The sequence below is a fragment of the Lynx rufus genome, unplaced genomic scaffold, assembly GCF_022079265.1.
Source record: "Lynx rufus isolate CCGP_SWC_20201006 ecotype Redwood Valley unplaced genomic scaffold, mLynRuf1.p SCAF_13, whole genome shotgun sequence".
NCBI lineage: Eukaryota > Metazoa > Chordata > Mammalia > Carnivora > Felidae > Lynx > Lynx rufus.
The window spans coordinates 56,357,450-56,372,637 of record NW_025814827.1 but is presented as its reverse complement, the minus strand read 5'-3'; the positions used below and the strand labels follow the sequence as shown (position 1 = coordinate 56,372,637).

The 15,188-nt window shown below is 42.0% G+C and overlaps 1 protein-coding gene and 1 pseudogene across 1 annotated transcript; both read left to right on the top strand.

The window, feature by feature from the left end:
• The first annotated feature begins 9,239 nt into the window (after positions 1-9,239).
• Positions 9,240-10,925, top strand: LOC124508216 (heterogeneous nuclear ribonucleoprotein A1-like). The gene has a single exon (XM_047074639.1). The coding sequence runs from the start codon at positions 9,242-9,244 to the stop codon at positions 10,199-10,201; it is 960 nt and encodes a 319-aa protein (XP_046930595.1). The 5' UTR covers positions 9,240-9,241; the 3' UTR covers positions 10,202-10,925.
• A 2,153-nt stretch (positions 10,926-13,078) lies between these two features.
• On the top strand, positions 13,079-14,926 carry LOC124508310 (ferritin light chain-like; annotated as a pseudogene).
• Positions 14,927-15,188: the final 262 nt, after the last annotated feature.

The following is a 15,188-nucleotide window of genomic DNA, read 5'->3' as shown; positions in this document are numbered from 1 at the left end:
CACCTGTTGCCTACTTTATGCATCTTCCTAATCCTTTGGCAGGCTTCCCTTAAAAAACTTGGAGAAATCCAGAGTCTACCCCAATTCACAGCGAACACTAAAAATAGAGAACAGAAGTGAGACCCCTGGAAGCAAAGACCAAACATACAAACACCCTACAAGTAGGACCCAGCATCCATTACATACAATCCTGTTCGCATGGATCACATTCTTCTCAACCTGCTCCAAGTTTGATTCGACCAGTAAATAGCCTAACTGCTTTAGCATAAGACGATTTAACCACCTTAACAGCTTTGACACCTCCCACTCTTTCAGCCTCCTAAGTCACAACTCATCTTCCTGGTTCAGTACATCTAGACCAACCACACAGAAATAGACCTCTGCCCTACTGCACAGCCTTTCTCTTGGAAGTTGATTTTAGGAATAAACCGAGTGCACAGGGTTCAGGACATCCAGAAGTTTCCATGTCTGACAAGAGGACCTAAAAAAAGTCTTGGAAGGTTTTGAGAAACAGAGTGGTACAATGAAACTGTACTTTAAGAAAGCTAATCTGGCATCTGCAGGGTAAATTTGAAAGAGGTTGCTGAAATCATGGGAAGGTTATTGTAACAATCAAATATGAGCATCTAAAAGTCTAAAATTTGTAATATGGTGACATAAAGCAATATGCATATATTAGAGGCACTGGAAAAGAAAAATTAACAAATTCAGTGAGTAAAAGTTTTTCCCAGAAAAAAAAAAGAAGGCCTAAGAGAGACTGTCAATGGAACTGACATGACCTGAAACAGAGATAGGGCATAAGAAAACTGGATAGTAGAGAAAGCTGGTATTTCTAAGGGGTGAGCAATTTTAAGGATTATTTACTACCTATATAGAAAACACCGAGCTCCATAAACCAATAGAGAAATAAAACTTTATTTCCTTCGTGTGTATGTGAATATGCTTACTGTTTTCTAAATTCAAGAACAGCTTAGCCAAAAAAAAAAAAATCTGAACAGATAATTCACAGAGGAAGAAATCCAAATGGCCAATAAGTACTTGAAAAGATGTTCAATAGTGGAATTTTAGCTGATAATGATTGATTTCTAAAAATAGAACGTAGACAAAAATCAAGGATAGTATAACCAATTACCCTTGAAAACCTCTTTAACCTCCCATCAGGTTCCTGATTTGGAGGACGGAACACTACATGTGTGCATGGATTGTGTTGGGGGACTCCCCAAGACCACCCTCGGTTTCAGTGATTCCCTAGGACTCACAGAACTCAGAAAAACTGATGGTTTTAATTACAGCAAAGGAAAATATTCATAAAGCAGCACTGAACTGTCCTCTCTCAACAAAGGTACACAGACAGTGCTTAATTCTCCCAGCAACACTGTGTGACAACACGTACAAAAGATGGTCAAGCAGGGAAACTCACCGGAGCTTTGGTGCCCAAGGTTTTGATAAGAAGTCAATCACATAGGCATTGAGCACCTGCCTAACTGACCTTACCTAGTCAATCTCTAGACCCCCTAAGATCTAAGTAATACCATGTGGCTCAGGGCCCCAGGTAAATCAAAACAAGTGTTCACCATAAATCACATTGTTAACATAAGCTATCTGGCTGGCATGGTCTGTGTTCACCACACACAGATACCATTATCAACCAGGATATTTCAAGGGCTTACAGGCTGTCTCCCAGGAGCTTGTCCAAAGCTAGTCCTAAAGACCGTTAGAATACACAGGAATACACCTATGCCTGCTGAGTTAACCCTTTACTGCTCATGCACATAAAAATGTGGCCTATAAATTAGATTATCCATGTAAAACCTAACCATATACCATTGTTTAAAAGACTAGAATCATAATTCCTCTTACAGAAATACACACAAGCAAATAATAGATATGAATAAAGATCTACATTCAAGGATGACAATAAAAGAGCAAAAGTTTGAAAACAAACTAAATGTCTGAGACTAGAAAGATGGTCAAATATATCATGGTACATTCATATCCTGGACTACTATATATCCATTAAAATCCAGATATTTTTAAGTAAATAAAACATGTTATAAAATATAATCAATCCTCATGATTCATGGACTCTGTATTTGTGAATTCACCTATTCTCTAAAATTTGTAAACCAAAAATATCTCTGTGCTTTTGTGGTCATTTCTGAACTTTCACAACGTGGCAAAAAATTTGAGTCTCCTGACAAGTACATTGCCAGCTGAGGTTGAGCAAGGCAACACTCTGCCTTCTTTTTTTTTTTTTTTTTAATTTTTACTTAATGTTTATTTTAGAGAGTGAGAGAGAACACGTGCGTGAGTGGGGGAGAGTGGCACAGGGAGAGAGAAAGAGAATCTCAAGTAGGCTCCACACTCAGTGTAGGAACCCAGTGGGGCACTTGATTCCACAACTGAAAGATCATGACCTGAGCCTAAATCAAGAGTCTGACACTTAACTGACTGAGCCATCCAAGCGCCCCCCACTCTGCTTTCTTGTTTCAGCTCTCAGACTATAAACATGTATTCTTTTCATGGTGTATTTACTGCCGTGTATTTCACATTTCTGTGCTTTTTGTTGGTGATTTCACTGTTTAAATGCACCCAAACACAGTGCTGAAGTGTTGTCTAATGTTTCAATGTGCAAGAAGGTTGTGACATGCCTTCTGGAGAAAATATATGTGTTAAATAAGGTTCATTTGGGCATGAGTTTTAGTGCTGTTGGCTAGGAGTTCAATAGAAACAAATTAACAGTACCTATTAAATAAATGGTCTTCAAACTAAAACACACATATAACAAAGTTACGAACTGGATCAGTTGATGAAAATGTGGCCAGAGGCTCTGAACCTAACCCTGTACTTTTCCTGGTTCAGTACTCAGTTCAGCATTCACAAATTCATTGTTTGCGGTGACTTTATAGAACATAATTTCCTCAAAAAATGAAAACTGTATGAGCATATACAACATGGAGGGATATATATCTAGATATTAATAAAAAGAATTTTTATTTATTTTTTTATATGAAATTTATTGACAAATTGGTTTCCATACAACACCCAGTGCTCATCCCAAAAGGTGCCCTCCTCAATACCCATCACCCACCCTCCCCTCCCTCCCACCCCCCATCAACCCTCAGTTTGTTCTCAGTTTAAAAAGAATTTTTAAAAAGAAGAGTGTGGTTGAGGGGCGCCTGGGTGGCTCAGTTGGTTAAGCATCTGGCTTCAGTTCAGGTGATGATCTCGCAGTCCGTGGGTTCAAGTCCCACATCAGGCTCTGTGCTGACGGCTCAGAGCCAGGAGCCTGCTTTGGATTCTGTGTCTCCCTCTCTCTCTGCCCCTCCCCCACTCTCACTCTGTCTGTCTGTCTCTGTCTCTCTCTCTCTCTCTCTCAGAAATAAACATTAAAAAAAGAAGAAGGTGTTTGATTTTCATTTTGTTTATATTTTGCTATATTTGCCAGATTTTCTATCAGCAACGTGCGTGTTATATATATACATATAAAATTGAGGGGAAAATTACTTATATAATAAATAAATGTAAGACCTTTAGAAACAGATTATGCCGGGGCGCCTGGGTGGCTCAGTCGGTTGGGCGTCCGACTTCGGCTCAGGTCACGATCTCATGGTCCGTGAGTTCGAGCCCCACATCGGGCTCTGGGCTGATGGCTCAGAGCCTGGAGCCTGCTTCGGATTCTGTGTCTCCCTCTCTCTCTGCCCCTCCCCCGTTCATGCTCTGTCTCTCTCTGTCTCAAAAGTAAATAAAACGTTAAAAATAAATAAATAAATAAAATAAATAAATTAAAAAATTAAAAAAAAAAAAAGAAACAGATTATGCCAATTAAAGATCTTAGTAACATTCAGAAAGCCAGAAAGGGTGGGCACCAAATGTTTCTAGAGGTACCAGCGGCATAAGTAACCAAGTAAAACCACCTAGGTGAGTACATGGGCTCTCCCTTTGGAATGGGGGCTGGCGGCTGGGACAGAAAGGTGACTGAATAATATCGTGCTTACTCATAAAAACAAAACAGAACAAAACTTCATTCTATTCATTGTCAAAGGCACAGAGGGAAAATTCTTGTTGGCTTCCCCTTTCAGTCCATCTCCAAATAAAGCTTATTTATGAGCTGGGAGCTGAAAAGGGCTGAGAATCCCTGATTTGTTCCCACACTGATGCGTGGTGGTAGAGATAATAAAGCTGCTATGAGCCTTGTATAACCCATCCCACATCACACAGTGGTCAGGTTCGGGCTTTAAGTGAATGTGTCATTTGAAAATCAATGCTAAAACCATGGAAAAACGCACTGTGGCATTGTGACTGTCTCACCCCCAGGGTCTCTCTGGGGATCTGTGTGTTGTCAACACATCACCCTCACATTACTCACAAGCAGTAGCAGCTGTGGCAGCATTTTTTCATCCTTGGTTTGTTTCAACTCCCCGGAGAACATATAGAACACACCTCCCATTTATGCCAGCTCCTCCTTTGCAAAGGATCCCACAAGGCTTCATTAATTTCTAAAGCTAGCCCCAGAGGTCATTGTTGCTACTTTGGGGCAAAGCCCTCCCTGATAGGGGACAGGAACCCAGGATAGCCATTTGAATTAAGAAACAAAAAAGCATTCCTACTATGGGGGAGCTCAGCAAAACTGCATAGGACCAGTTAACCTGGGATTTAGTCAGACATTCTCACCTTGACAAAGAAATAATGGCTGCCATTGGCTTTGAGGTGAGGACCTCACTCTGGGAGTCCAAAAAGCATTTAGAACAGGTAGATTCCAAAGAATAAAGTATAAGTCAAAGGGAAATCCTTGTTTGACAAAAAATTTGACACATCTTGAAAGAAATACCAATGCAATGGATTTCCTCATCTAATGTACTCAAAACTCCAAAGGAATTAATTTTCCTCTGATACAGTGCAGCTGGATATTAGCAAGAACTACATGAAAAAATGAAGGTCAAATGCATCAAGCAGGGAGAACACAAAGCAATTAATGTGAGAGAAAAAGAGGACGGTAACTCTAAAGGAAACGGAAATAGGATATTAAAATCCTTCTGATGATCACAGACCAAGCCCTCTCTCTTCAGCAGGAAAAGGTTACATTAACCAAATGGCCTGGAAGTTCTTAACATAGATGAGAGACACACAAAGAGAATGTTTCCTGGGCAGAGAAGGAAAAAGGTTTGCTCAAAATGAGAAAGCAAACACTCTTTCAAAAAACTTTCCTATTAACTACCTAAAAATCACCTCAATAGAACTGTGGGCAAAGATCATGAACAGGCAAGTCAACACACACACACACACACACACACACACACACACACACACACACACACACAAAATCATTCATAAACATTATAAGATGGTCAATTTCCCTTATAATTAATCAAACTAAAACAATAAGGTGATTATTTCTACCTATCAGATTGGAAAATATTTATAGATTGATGATATTCAGTGTTGGCAAGAGGGTAGGAAAGTGTGATGGGGAAATACTCTTGCTGGAATTGTTAATTAGTAGCACTCTTTGGGAGGAAAATATAGAAATTTATTTATTTATTTATTTATTTTTTTTTTGAGAAAGAGACAGAGGGCAACCTGGGGAGGAGCAGAGCAAGAGAGAGACACAAAATCCTTAGCAGGCTCCAGGCTCTGAGCTGTCAGCAAAGAGCCTGGCAGGTCCCAAACCCATGAACCGTGAGATCTGACCTGAGCCAAAGTCAGACGCTTAACCAACTGAGTCATCCAGGCGCCCCTGATTACATTTTTAATGTTTATCTCCTTTGACTCAACATTTCTGTGTCTAATAATGTGTATCATAGAAGTATGCAAGCATTCACGGGTGTTCAGTATAGCACTGCTTATAATATTTTAAAATTCTAGAATAACCCAATTATCCATTGAGATTGGTAAATAACTATGGTACTTATAATGGAATACTATAAAGCTATTTAAAAAATGAGACATATCTTTACATGGTAGTATTCATTAAGAAAACAAGTTGCAAACAGTATGAATAGGTAGAAGGTTGCTTTATGGAATGATGAAAGGTGCAGCTAAATAGTGGTGATGGTTGCACAACACTGTGAATGTACTAAAAGACAGTTTTATCATCAGAGACAGAGAAATTTGGGGCCAAGAAGGATGTATAAACGAACCTTGTTGAACTAATCCTGATCTTCCTAGTTACCATTTCACCATTTACTACCCCTAGCCCAAATTTCTCTGTCTTATCAATTCTTCACAAATTTATTTTTTCCTTGTCTAAGAGGTATAAAAGCTTCCTGCTCTGGTCACTTTTTTGGGTCTTGATTCTCTTGTGAAGGCTCCCATCTACATGTAAAAATTTAATAAAATCTGCATGCTTTTCTCCCATTAATCTGTCCTTATTGGTTTAATTTTCAGATGCAGCCACGGGCCCTAAGAAGGTTGAGGAAAAATTTTTTCCTTCTCTATAGAACTGTATTATTTCAGAACTGTGAGTTTGTAAAGACTGTTTTTCTTGCATTTCCTAATTCAATGAAGAAAAAGAACATGTACAAATCCTTTTTCACGATAGATGCTGCAATCTAACCTTCAGTAGGACTGAAATGTAAACACTCATTTATCTAGAAGGAATTGGGTACTAAAGTCTATATACCCTGAATTATGCTTCTGTTTCCAAACCAAAGCATCCGTGACCTTCAGACAATAAAAGGAAATGTAAGATTCAGGGTCAGAGGATTGGAATTCTGGTTTCAGTCCTACCAGTGATTTGTTGTGTGAATAAAGGAGAACTCTTTAACCTCTCTAGGCCTCCATTTCCTCAACTCTAAAAATGGAAGATGGCACTAAGTGTGGTAAATTTATGTGATCATATGAGAAATCAAGAAGCCAAAAACAAATACTACATTCAGAAAATTCCATTTAGGGAAATGCCTATTATTTTATATAATCTTAGGAGAGTTGGGTAAGGCAACTAAATTCAGAGCTCTGGCCAAAGTACACATTTGTGAGGATGGTCAACAGACTGTATGCTTACGTGACATTTTAAAAACCTGGAAATGAGGCCTATGAGAGAATTTCTATGAATGCCATGAAGTCCTTCTCTAAAGAAATATTTGAGCATTCTAAGAAGATGAGAAGTTTACTCAACTAAGCTAATGTCTCTTCTGGCTTTACAGATATGTGATTTTGCAGACAATAGAAAAAAATTGTATTCCTTGCTGCCCCCTTGTGAGATTTAGGGAAAATATCCCTTGGTTTATCAAATTCATTTTTTAATTCAGCAAACATTTATTATTGTTTATAGTGTGCCAGGCACTCTACTAGTGATGAGAACATACAAATAATTAAGGCACAATGCCTACTCTAAAGGAACTCACAGATTAACAAAGGCTAGCAACAGCCAAACATTTACAATGCAGTGTGATAATGACAGGTTCAAGGACTTACTGAACCACCTACATCAGCCAGTTTGGTTTGGGGAGGTAGGGTGGAATACTCCAGAAAGTCACCCCAAGAAGGAATGGGAGAGGTTAGCTGTTTCCAAAAGACATTTAGGTAGTGGGGTTAATGAGACTCCCTGATACGGCGATAACAGAGATGTGGTGATAGGGATCAAAGAAATAGAGTCTAGGAGAACAACAAAGACTACGTCTGTACAGCCAAACCTGGACTGAATACCACACGGAAATAAAAGAAACTTGGGGCACCTGGGTGGCTCAGTCGGTTAAGCATCTGACTCTTGATTTCAGCTCAGGTCATGATCTTATGGTTTGTGGGATGGAGCCCCACATCTGGCTCTGCAGATGACAGTACAGAGCCTGCTTAGGATTCTCTCTCTCCCTCTCTCTCTGCCCCTCCCCCACTCATGCCCGCACTCTTTCTCTCTCTCAAAATAAATAAACATTAAAAAAAAGAAAAAAGAAAGAAAGAAAGATGGGGCACCTGGGTGGTTCAGTCGGTTGAGCCTCTGACTTCAGCTCAGGTCACGATCTCACAGCTCATGAGTTAGAGCCCCATGTCGGACTCTGTGCTGACAGCTCAGAGCCTGGAGCCTGCTCCCGATGCTCTGTCTCCCTCTATCTCTGCCGCTAACCCACTCGCATTCTGTCTCTGTCTCTCTCAAAAACATTAAAAAAAAAAAAAAGAAAGAAAAAGAAAAGAGGTTTGAAAATGGTCAGTCTTTTCAGTTCTTTCAGCATAGTCTCTGGGAGTTATTTCCTATCAGTATCTTAACCATATTTCATATTTAATTTCTCTTCTAATCTCAGCTATTATCATTTAGTACTTTTTTTGTTTTTTTAAGAGAGAGTGTGTGTGCAAGCCAGTGAAAGGGGCAGAGGGAGAGAGAGAAAGAATCTTAAGCAAGCTCCATGCTCAGCACAGAGGCCGACAAGGGGTTTGATCCCACAACCCTGGGATCATGACCTGAGCCAAAATCAAGGATCGGACAATCGAGCAACTGAGCGGCTCAGGCACCCCTTAATGTGGGACCCAAGGAATTTAACAAAAATCCCCTACCCCTGGACAAGCAGAGCAAGACTAACTCCATTTTGTACTACACCCACCATATCATGTATAACCCCCACATGACCTACTTATTGCTTAAGACACTCTCCCACCCTAGTCAAGCTCTGAGCACACCCTTACTGGAAACCGGCTCAAATAGGAATGTGGAACCCCTAACCGCCCAAGAATGCAAACCCCGCCTTTTGCCCGCCAAACTTGCACGCCAATTCTGACCAGAGTGATAGGCTAGTTGAAACAGTTACTATAGGGTAAATTGTAATTCAACTGGCCACCTGCGTGTGGACTGACATGACTATGCAACTTTCTGTGTGTGTTACAATCTCATTGGCCACTGGCCCCTATAAAACTGCTACGCCTCTTAACCTAGGGGTCCAAGTCCCTTCTCCGCCGTGTCGGGTATACTTGGGCCCAAGCTCCAGCATGCAAATAAACCCTCCTGCGTTTGCATCGGTATCGGCTCCCTGGTGGTCTCTCGGATTCGAAATCGGGGGCATTACACTTATCATTTAGTACTTTTAAGGATTTTATTAGGGCATAGTTACTATTTTACTTTGGTAACTGTAGACAAAGACCAGGTAATATTCAAACCATAATAACTCAGACACCAGTGTGTCATCAAGAATTTTTAACAATAAATAAAAGCATTGGTGGTGTCAGGAAACAAGTTTAAAAAAAATCAATTTCGCTTTCTACCCATGGACGCCGCCGAGTAAGCATCGTGAAAGTCTCCCCTCCCACCGCTGTCATGTCTAAGTCAGAGTCTCCCAAAGAGCCTGAACACCTGCGGAAGCTTTTCATTGGAGGTTTGAGCTTTGAAACAACCGGTGAGAGTCTGAGGAGCCATTTTGAGCAATGGGGAACGCTTCAGGACTGTGTGGTAATGAGAGATCCAAACACCAAGCGCTCCAGAGGCTTTGGGTTTGTCACCTATGCCACTGTGGAAGACGTGGATGCAGCCATGAATGCAAGGCCACACAAGGTGGATGGAAGAGTTGTGGAACCAAAAAGGGCTGTCTTGAGAGAAGGTTCTCAAAGACCTGGTGCCCACTTAACTGTGAAAAAGATTTTTGTCCGTGGCATTAAAGAAGACACTGAAGAACATCATCTAAGAGATTATTTTGAACAGTATGGGAAAACTGAAGTGATTGAAATCATGACTGACCGAGGCAGTGGCAAAAAGAGAGGCTTTGCTTTTGTGACCTTTGACGACCATGACTCTGTAGACAAGATTGTCATTCAAAAATACCATACTGTGAACGGACACAACTGTGAAGTAGGGAAAGCTTTATCTAAGCAAGAGATGGCTAGTGCTTCTTCCAGCCAAAGAGGTCGAAGTGGTTCTGGGAACTTCGGTGGTGGTCGTGGAGGTGGTTTTGGTGGGAATGACAACTTTGGCCGTGGAGGAAACTTCAGTGGGCGAGGTGGCTTTGGCGGCAGTCGAGGTGGTGGTGGATATGGTGGCAGAGGGGATGGCTATAACGGATTTGGTAACGATGGAAGCAACTTTGGAGGTGGTGGAAGCTATAATGATTTTGGCAATTACAATCAATCTTCAAATTTTGGACCCATGAAAGGAGGACATTTTGGAGGCAGAAGCTCTGGCCCCTATGGTGGTGGAGGCCAATACTTTGCCAAACCACGAAACCAAGGTGGCTATGGTGGTTCCAGCAGCAGCAGTAGCTATGGCAGTGGCAGAAGGTTTTAATTACTGCCAGGAAACAAAGCTTAGCAGGAGAGGAGAGCCAGAGAAGCGACAGGGAAGCTACAGGTTACAACAGATTTGTGAACTCAGCCAAGCACAGTGGTGGCAGGGCCTAGCTGCTACAAAGAAGACATGTTTTAGACAATACTCATGTGTATGGACAAAAAACTCGAGGACTGTATTTGTGACTAATTGTATAACAGGTTATTTTAGTTTCTGTTCTGTGGAAAGTGTAAAGCATTCCAACAAAGGGTTTTAATGTAGATTTTTTTTTTTGCACCCATGCTGTTGATTGCTAAATGTAATAGTCTGATCATGACGCTGAATAAATGTGTTTTTTTTTTAAGTGTGCTGTGTAAAGTTAGTCTACTCTGAAGCCATCTTGGTAAACTACCCCAACAGTGTGAAGTTAGAATTCCATCAGGGTGATGCCAGGTTCCATTTGAAGTTTATTTGCAACCTGCTTGGGCACAGAAGCCGTTGTCTCCACAAACATTGGTGTGGTTGAACTGACAGTTAATGTGTTGTGACGTGGAATTCACCGTTAAAAGGGTCACCCAAGCAAAGTCCTGGAGTTTATTTGGTTATTAATATGATTGTTGGCACATCCTATGCAATATATCTAAATTGAATTATGGTATCAGATAAAATTATAGATGGGATTAAAGCTTGTGTATCGTCCATTATCATGTGTAATCAATAAACGATTTAATATTCTCTTGAAAAATAATAAAAAAACTAAAAAATTTAAAAAAATTTAAAAAAATCAATTTCTCACAGTTATAATCTCCAGGACTATCTAGAAGACCTAGCAGATGATTGGTTGGTTGAAATAATAAATTTGCATGAATGACTAAAGAGTGAATGAATTTGAATCAGTGAATGGTTCTGATATCAGCCTGTGAGGAGACGGTAAAATATGGGTTACTAGAAAAGAAGGAGACGAGTATTTGAGAAAGGGAGAGCCTCGTATAAGCTAAGGCCATTTATCAAAAGAAACATGAAACCGGTACATGGATTAATTATTAATTAGTGCTGAGTAATTTAGGGGGCTATTTGAGGGCACAGTTATCCAAATATAGACAGAATCTGACTTGGGTCTTCTCTCTGAGCCTCAAGGGATTATTTACTGTACATCTATTCTTTGGAATATGAAGAGACTGAGGTGGGGCTTAGGACCCGGAAGACCTCCCTCTTCCACTTCCCCCCAAAATGTTGGCCTGTGTTACTCACAGGCTTCAACCACTTCTTTTCAAGACCTAGACACAAATCTGGTTCAATAAAAACAATTAGCAGAAGAGAGAACATTCAAGAGTTGTAATTACCTAAATGTCCCACCATTAACCATTTGAATGACTAAATCCTCTACATTGATTGTTTTAATGAATGATAATTAAAACCAAATAACCTCTAGGCTCATTTGATGCTACAGTGACAAAACTGAACCTCTAGGCATTATATTGTAAGGCCCTGAATTGAGCCAGGAGAAGCCAAATAGATAAAGTACAAGGAGAATGAGATGGTGAGTGGAAAGGTACTGGTGCACACTGGAGTAGAAAGGTGATGGGGGTGTCTGGGTGACTCAGTCAGTTAAGCGTCTGACTTTGGCTCAGGTCATGATCTCACGGTTTGTGAGTTCAAGCCCCATGTCGGGCTCTGTGCTGACCGCTCAGAGCCTGGAGCCTGCTTCGGATTCTGTCTCCCTCTCTCTATCCCTCCCCGACCAGTGCTCTGTCTCTCTGTCTCTAAACAATAAATACATGTAAAAAACAAAAAAAAATTTTTTTAATTAAAAAAAAAAAAAGAAGGTGATGGCTGCCCTAGCAAACACATTTCAGTTAGTTATCCATTGATGGGAGAGCCCTCACCACCACTCCCTAGTTAGGAAAATTCTTCCAGGAAAACACTTTCAGTCAGAAAAATGCCTTTGTAACAAATAGTGGTGGGGTTAGAGCAATCGCTTCCTGCTATTGCCTACCACCAGCCGCCACGCAGCTCAGCCCCTGGCTTCTGCCCTCTGAAGCAATGGCTTCCCTCATTGTCAAATCACTTTACCCAGTTCCAGAAGGCCTGCTAGGAAGATTATGTGTTGTCAGCAAAGACACATGAGAGAAGATTTTTAACTTTTTAAATCTAAAGTAAGAATTTTGCAAGGCAGAATTTCCAGCCCAAACAATATTATAATGGAAAGAGATTAAACAGATTTTGTGGAGACCGCCTTCAGGCAAACAAGCTTGAGCAATGGAATGTGGAAAAGGCCACAGTGACCACCTGGTTGATACAGACAGGCCCATCAGGTGACCCACCTCAAAATGTCCTTAGGCCCTAACTGACCAATGGGCTCCTTACGACTAGGCACAGTTACCAAAAAAGGGAAGATTCTATACGTTGCCAAACCTCCTCTTTCTCCCCCTTTAAAAGCAGCCCCCACCCACTGCGTCTTTGCAGACAGCCACTCTTCTGCTCTCGTGCCCACCACTCCCTTGTGGTGTATTCAATACATTTTTGTCTCCTTTGTTCTGCCTCAGGTGAATTCTTTCATCTCCCACACCACTGGCTTCCACCTGATCTGATTGTTGCCCCACATTTGGTGGCTCCCCTCCTATGAAGAGATACCCCATTTAGACACCACAGATTTGGTTTGCCATATTCATAATATAGAGGAAGCCATCACCTTGAATAAGTTAAAGGAAGAAACTGTCATACTCATCATTATACCCTGGTGCAGCACGGGTTCACAAAAATAATTTTTTGAACCCAACTCAACACAAAGTAATTTAAACTAAAACCCAGGACAGACCTAACAATATGAATGTACAAATCATGCACTAGTGGATCTTTCCAAAGCACTATATTTGTTGAAATTTTGAAATACATACAATGGCAGGTGAGCAGTCTCCATGATTGGTTGCTCTGTGGCACGTGTAAAGACTGTTCTAAGCTTTTCTTCTGCAGGACAAGCATTTCTAAGTTGAAGTCAGAGCCAGAAAGTTTGGGCAGTTCAGCACTTTTTATAACCCATCAGTGAATCAGCATTTATAAAGCACTTATTGCGTGCAACGCACTGTTCTAAGGCGCTGGGATTATAATGGAGAGTCACTGGGGTTGAAAAGGGACTTTAGTCACCTCCATTTTGACCTTGGTCTGTACTTCCTAACTGATTTAAATTCTCCTTTGTTTATCTCTTAACTCAGACAAAAAAACCCAGGAGGCAAAGCATCCTCTGACAGGAACATAATTACCCTTCAAGCAATAACAACTGCCCTGAGCCAGCAAGACCCTGCTTGATTGACCCCAAGATAATGACCTTTACTGCCCATCTGCATGTACCCACTGACCTTTGTCTCATGTTTTCCTTATATAAAGGTAAAAGTATTTTCCGCACTGTGAAGACAGTCTCTGAGAGGCTTAGTCCCCTGTCTTCTGACTGGTGACGTCACTGAAATAAATTTCCTGTCTTATTTCACTACTGCTCCTCTTCCTGCCTTGGGATTTGTCAGTGGCCGGTGGTGGCTCCTGGTCCGCTTGGGACCCCCAGAGCCTGGTGCTCTTGCACCCCTGTGCCCCAGTTACAGGATCCCCTAAAAGTACAGGAAGGCTCTTCTCCAATGAAATACAAATTACCCCCAAATCTTCTATTTGCTTGAAATGTTTATTAAGACCCTCATAATCAAATAAAACTTGATACCAAGTGCATGGGTTGATTATTAATTAGCGCTGACTGATTTAGTGGGCTACTTGAGGGCATAAGTATCCAAATGTAGACAGAAAGCAACTATTTTAAAATAGTGTGGGGCACCTGGGTGGCTCACTTGGTTGAGCAGCGACTTCGGCTCAGGTCATGATCTCACAGTTCATGAGTTCGAGCCCCACATGGGGGGCTGGGTGCTGACAGCTCGGAGCCTGGAGCCGGCTTCAGATTCTGTGTCTCCCTCTCTCTCTGCCCCTCCCCTGCTCTCTCTCAAAAATAAGTAAACATTGAGTGCGCCCCGCAGTCCTTCGGATCTGTCTCTTGCTTCAACAGTGTTTGGATGGAACAGACCCAGGGTCGCCCATTCTACCGGCCTCCGACCACCCTCAACCTTTTTTCCAGTCGCAACCTTCGGAGCCATCTTCTTGCCACCCTCTGCCTCCGGGACCAGCCAACACGCGACTTTGAATTTAGCTCCTCATTACCCATCAACCCCGAGCGCCCAAATTCGTCAGAAGTACTCCACAGAGGTGGAAGCCGCCGTCAACATGCACCTGCGGGCCTCCTACACCTACCTCTCACGGGGCTTCTATTCCGACCTGGACGACGTGGCCCTGGAGGGCGTGGGCCATTTCTCCCGCGGGGTGGCTGAGAAGAAGCGGGAGGGCGCCAAGCGTCTCTTGAAGATGCAAAACCAGTGCGGGGGCCATGGCCTCTTCCGGGAAGTGTAGACGCCGTCCCACGATGAGTGGGGTAAATCCTTAGACGCCAGGGAAGCCGCCCTGCTTCTGGAGAAGAACTTGAAGCAGGCCCTTCTGGATCTGCATGCCCTGGGCTCTGCCCGTGCAAACCCCCATCTCTGTGACTTCCTGGAGGATCACGTTCTAGATGAGGAAGTGAAACTCATTAAGAAGATGGGCGACCACCTAACTAATCTCTGCAGGCCGTCCGGTCCCCAGGCTGGGCTGGGCGAGTATCTCTTCCAAAGGCTCACCCTCAAGCACGGCTAGAATTCTCTGGAGCCCAGCAGCCTTTGAGAGGGTCCTCTGACATCCACCAGGTGCCAGGGCTTGTGCCTGAGTCTCTCCTTGCAGCCACTAGGCAGCTTTTTAACCACGTGGAGCCCTCTCCCAAGGGGTGGACCAAATGAAAACAATAAAGCTTTCTGCAGCAAAAAAAAAAAAAAAAGTAAACATTAAAATTTTTTAAAAATAAAATAAAATAGTGCAATTTTCATAGCCTGGGTGTGTGTAATAGGACCCATGCACAATGGCATCTATGATGTGCCAAATAAATGAG

Excerpts from the sequence above, each read along its gene's own strand:
- LOC124508216 (XM_047074639.1), top strand. The coding sequence starts at position 9,242 with ATGTCTAAGTCAGAGTCTCCCAAAGAGCCTGAACACCTGCGGAAGCTT.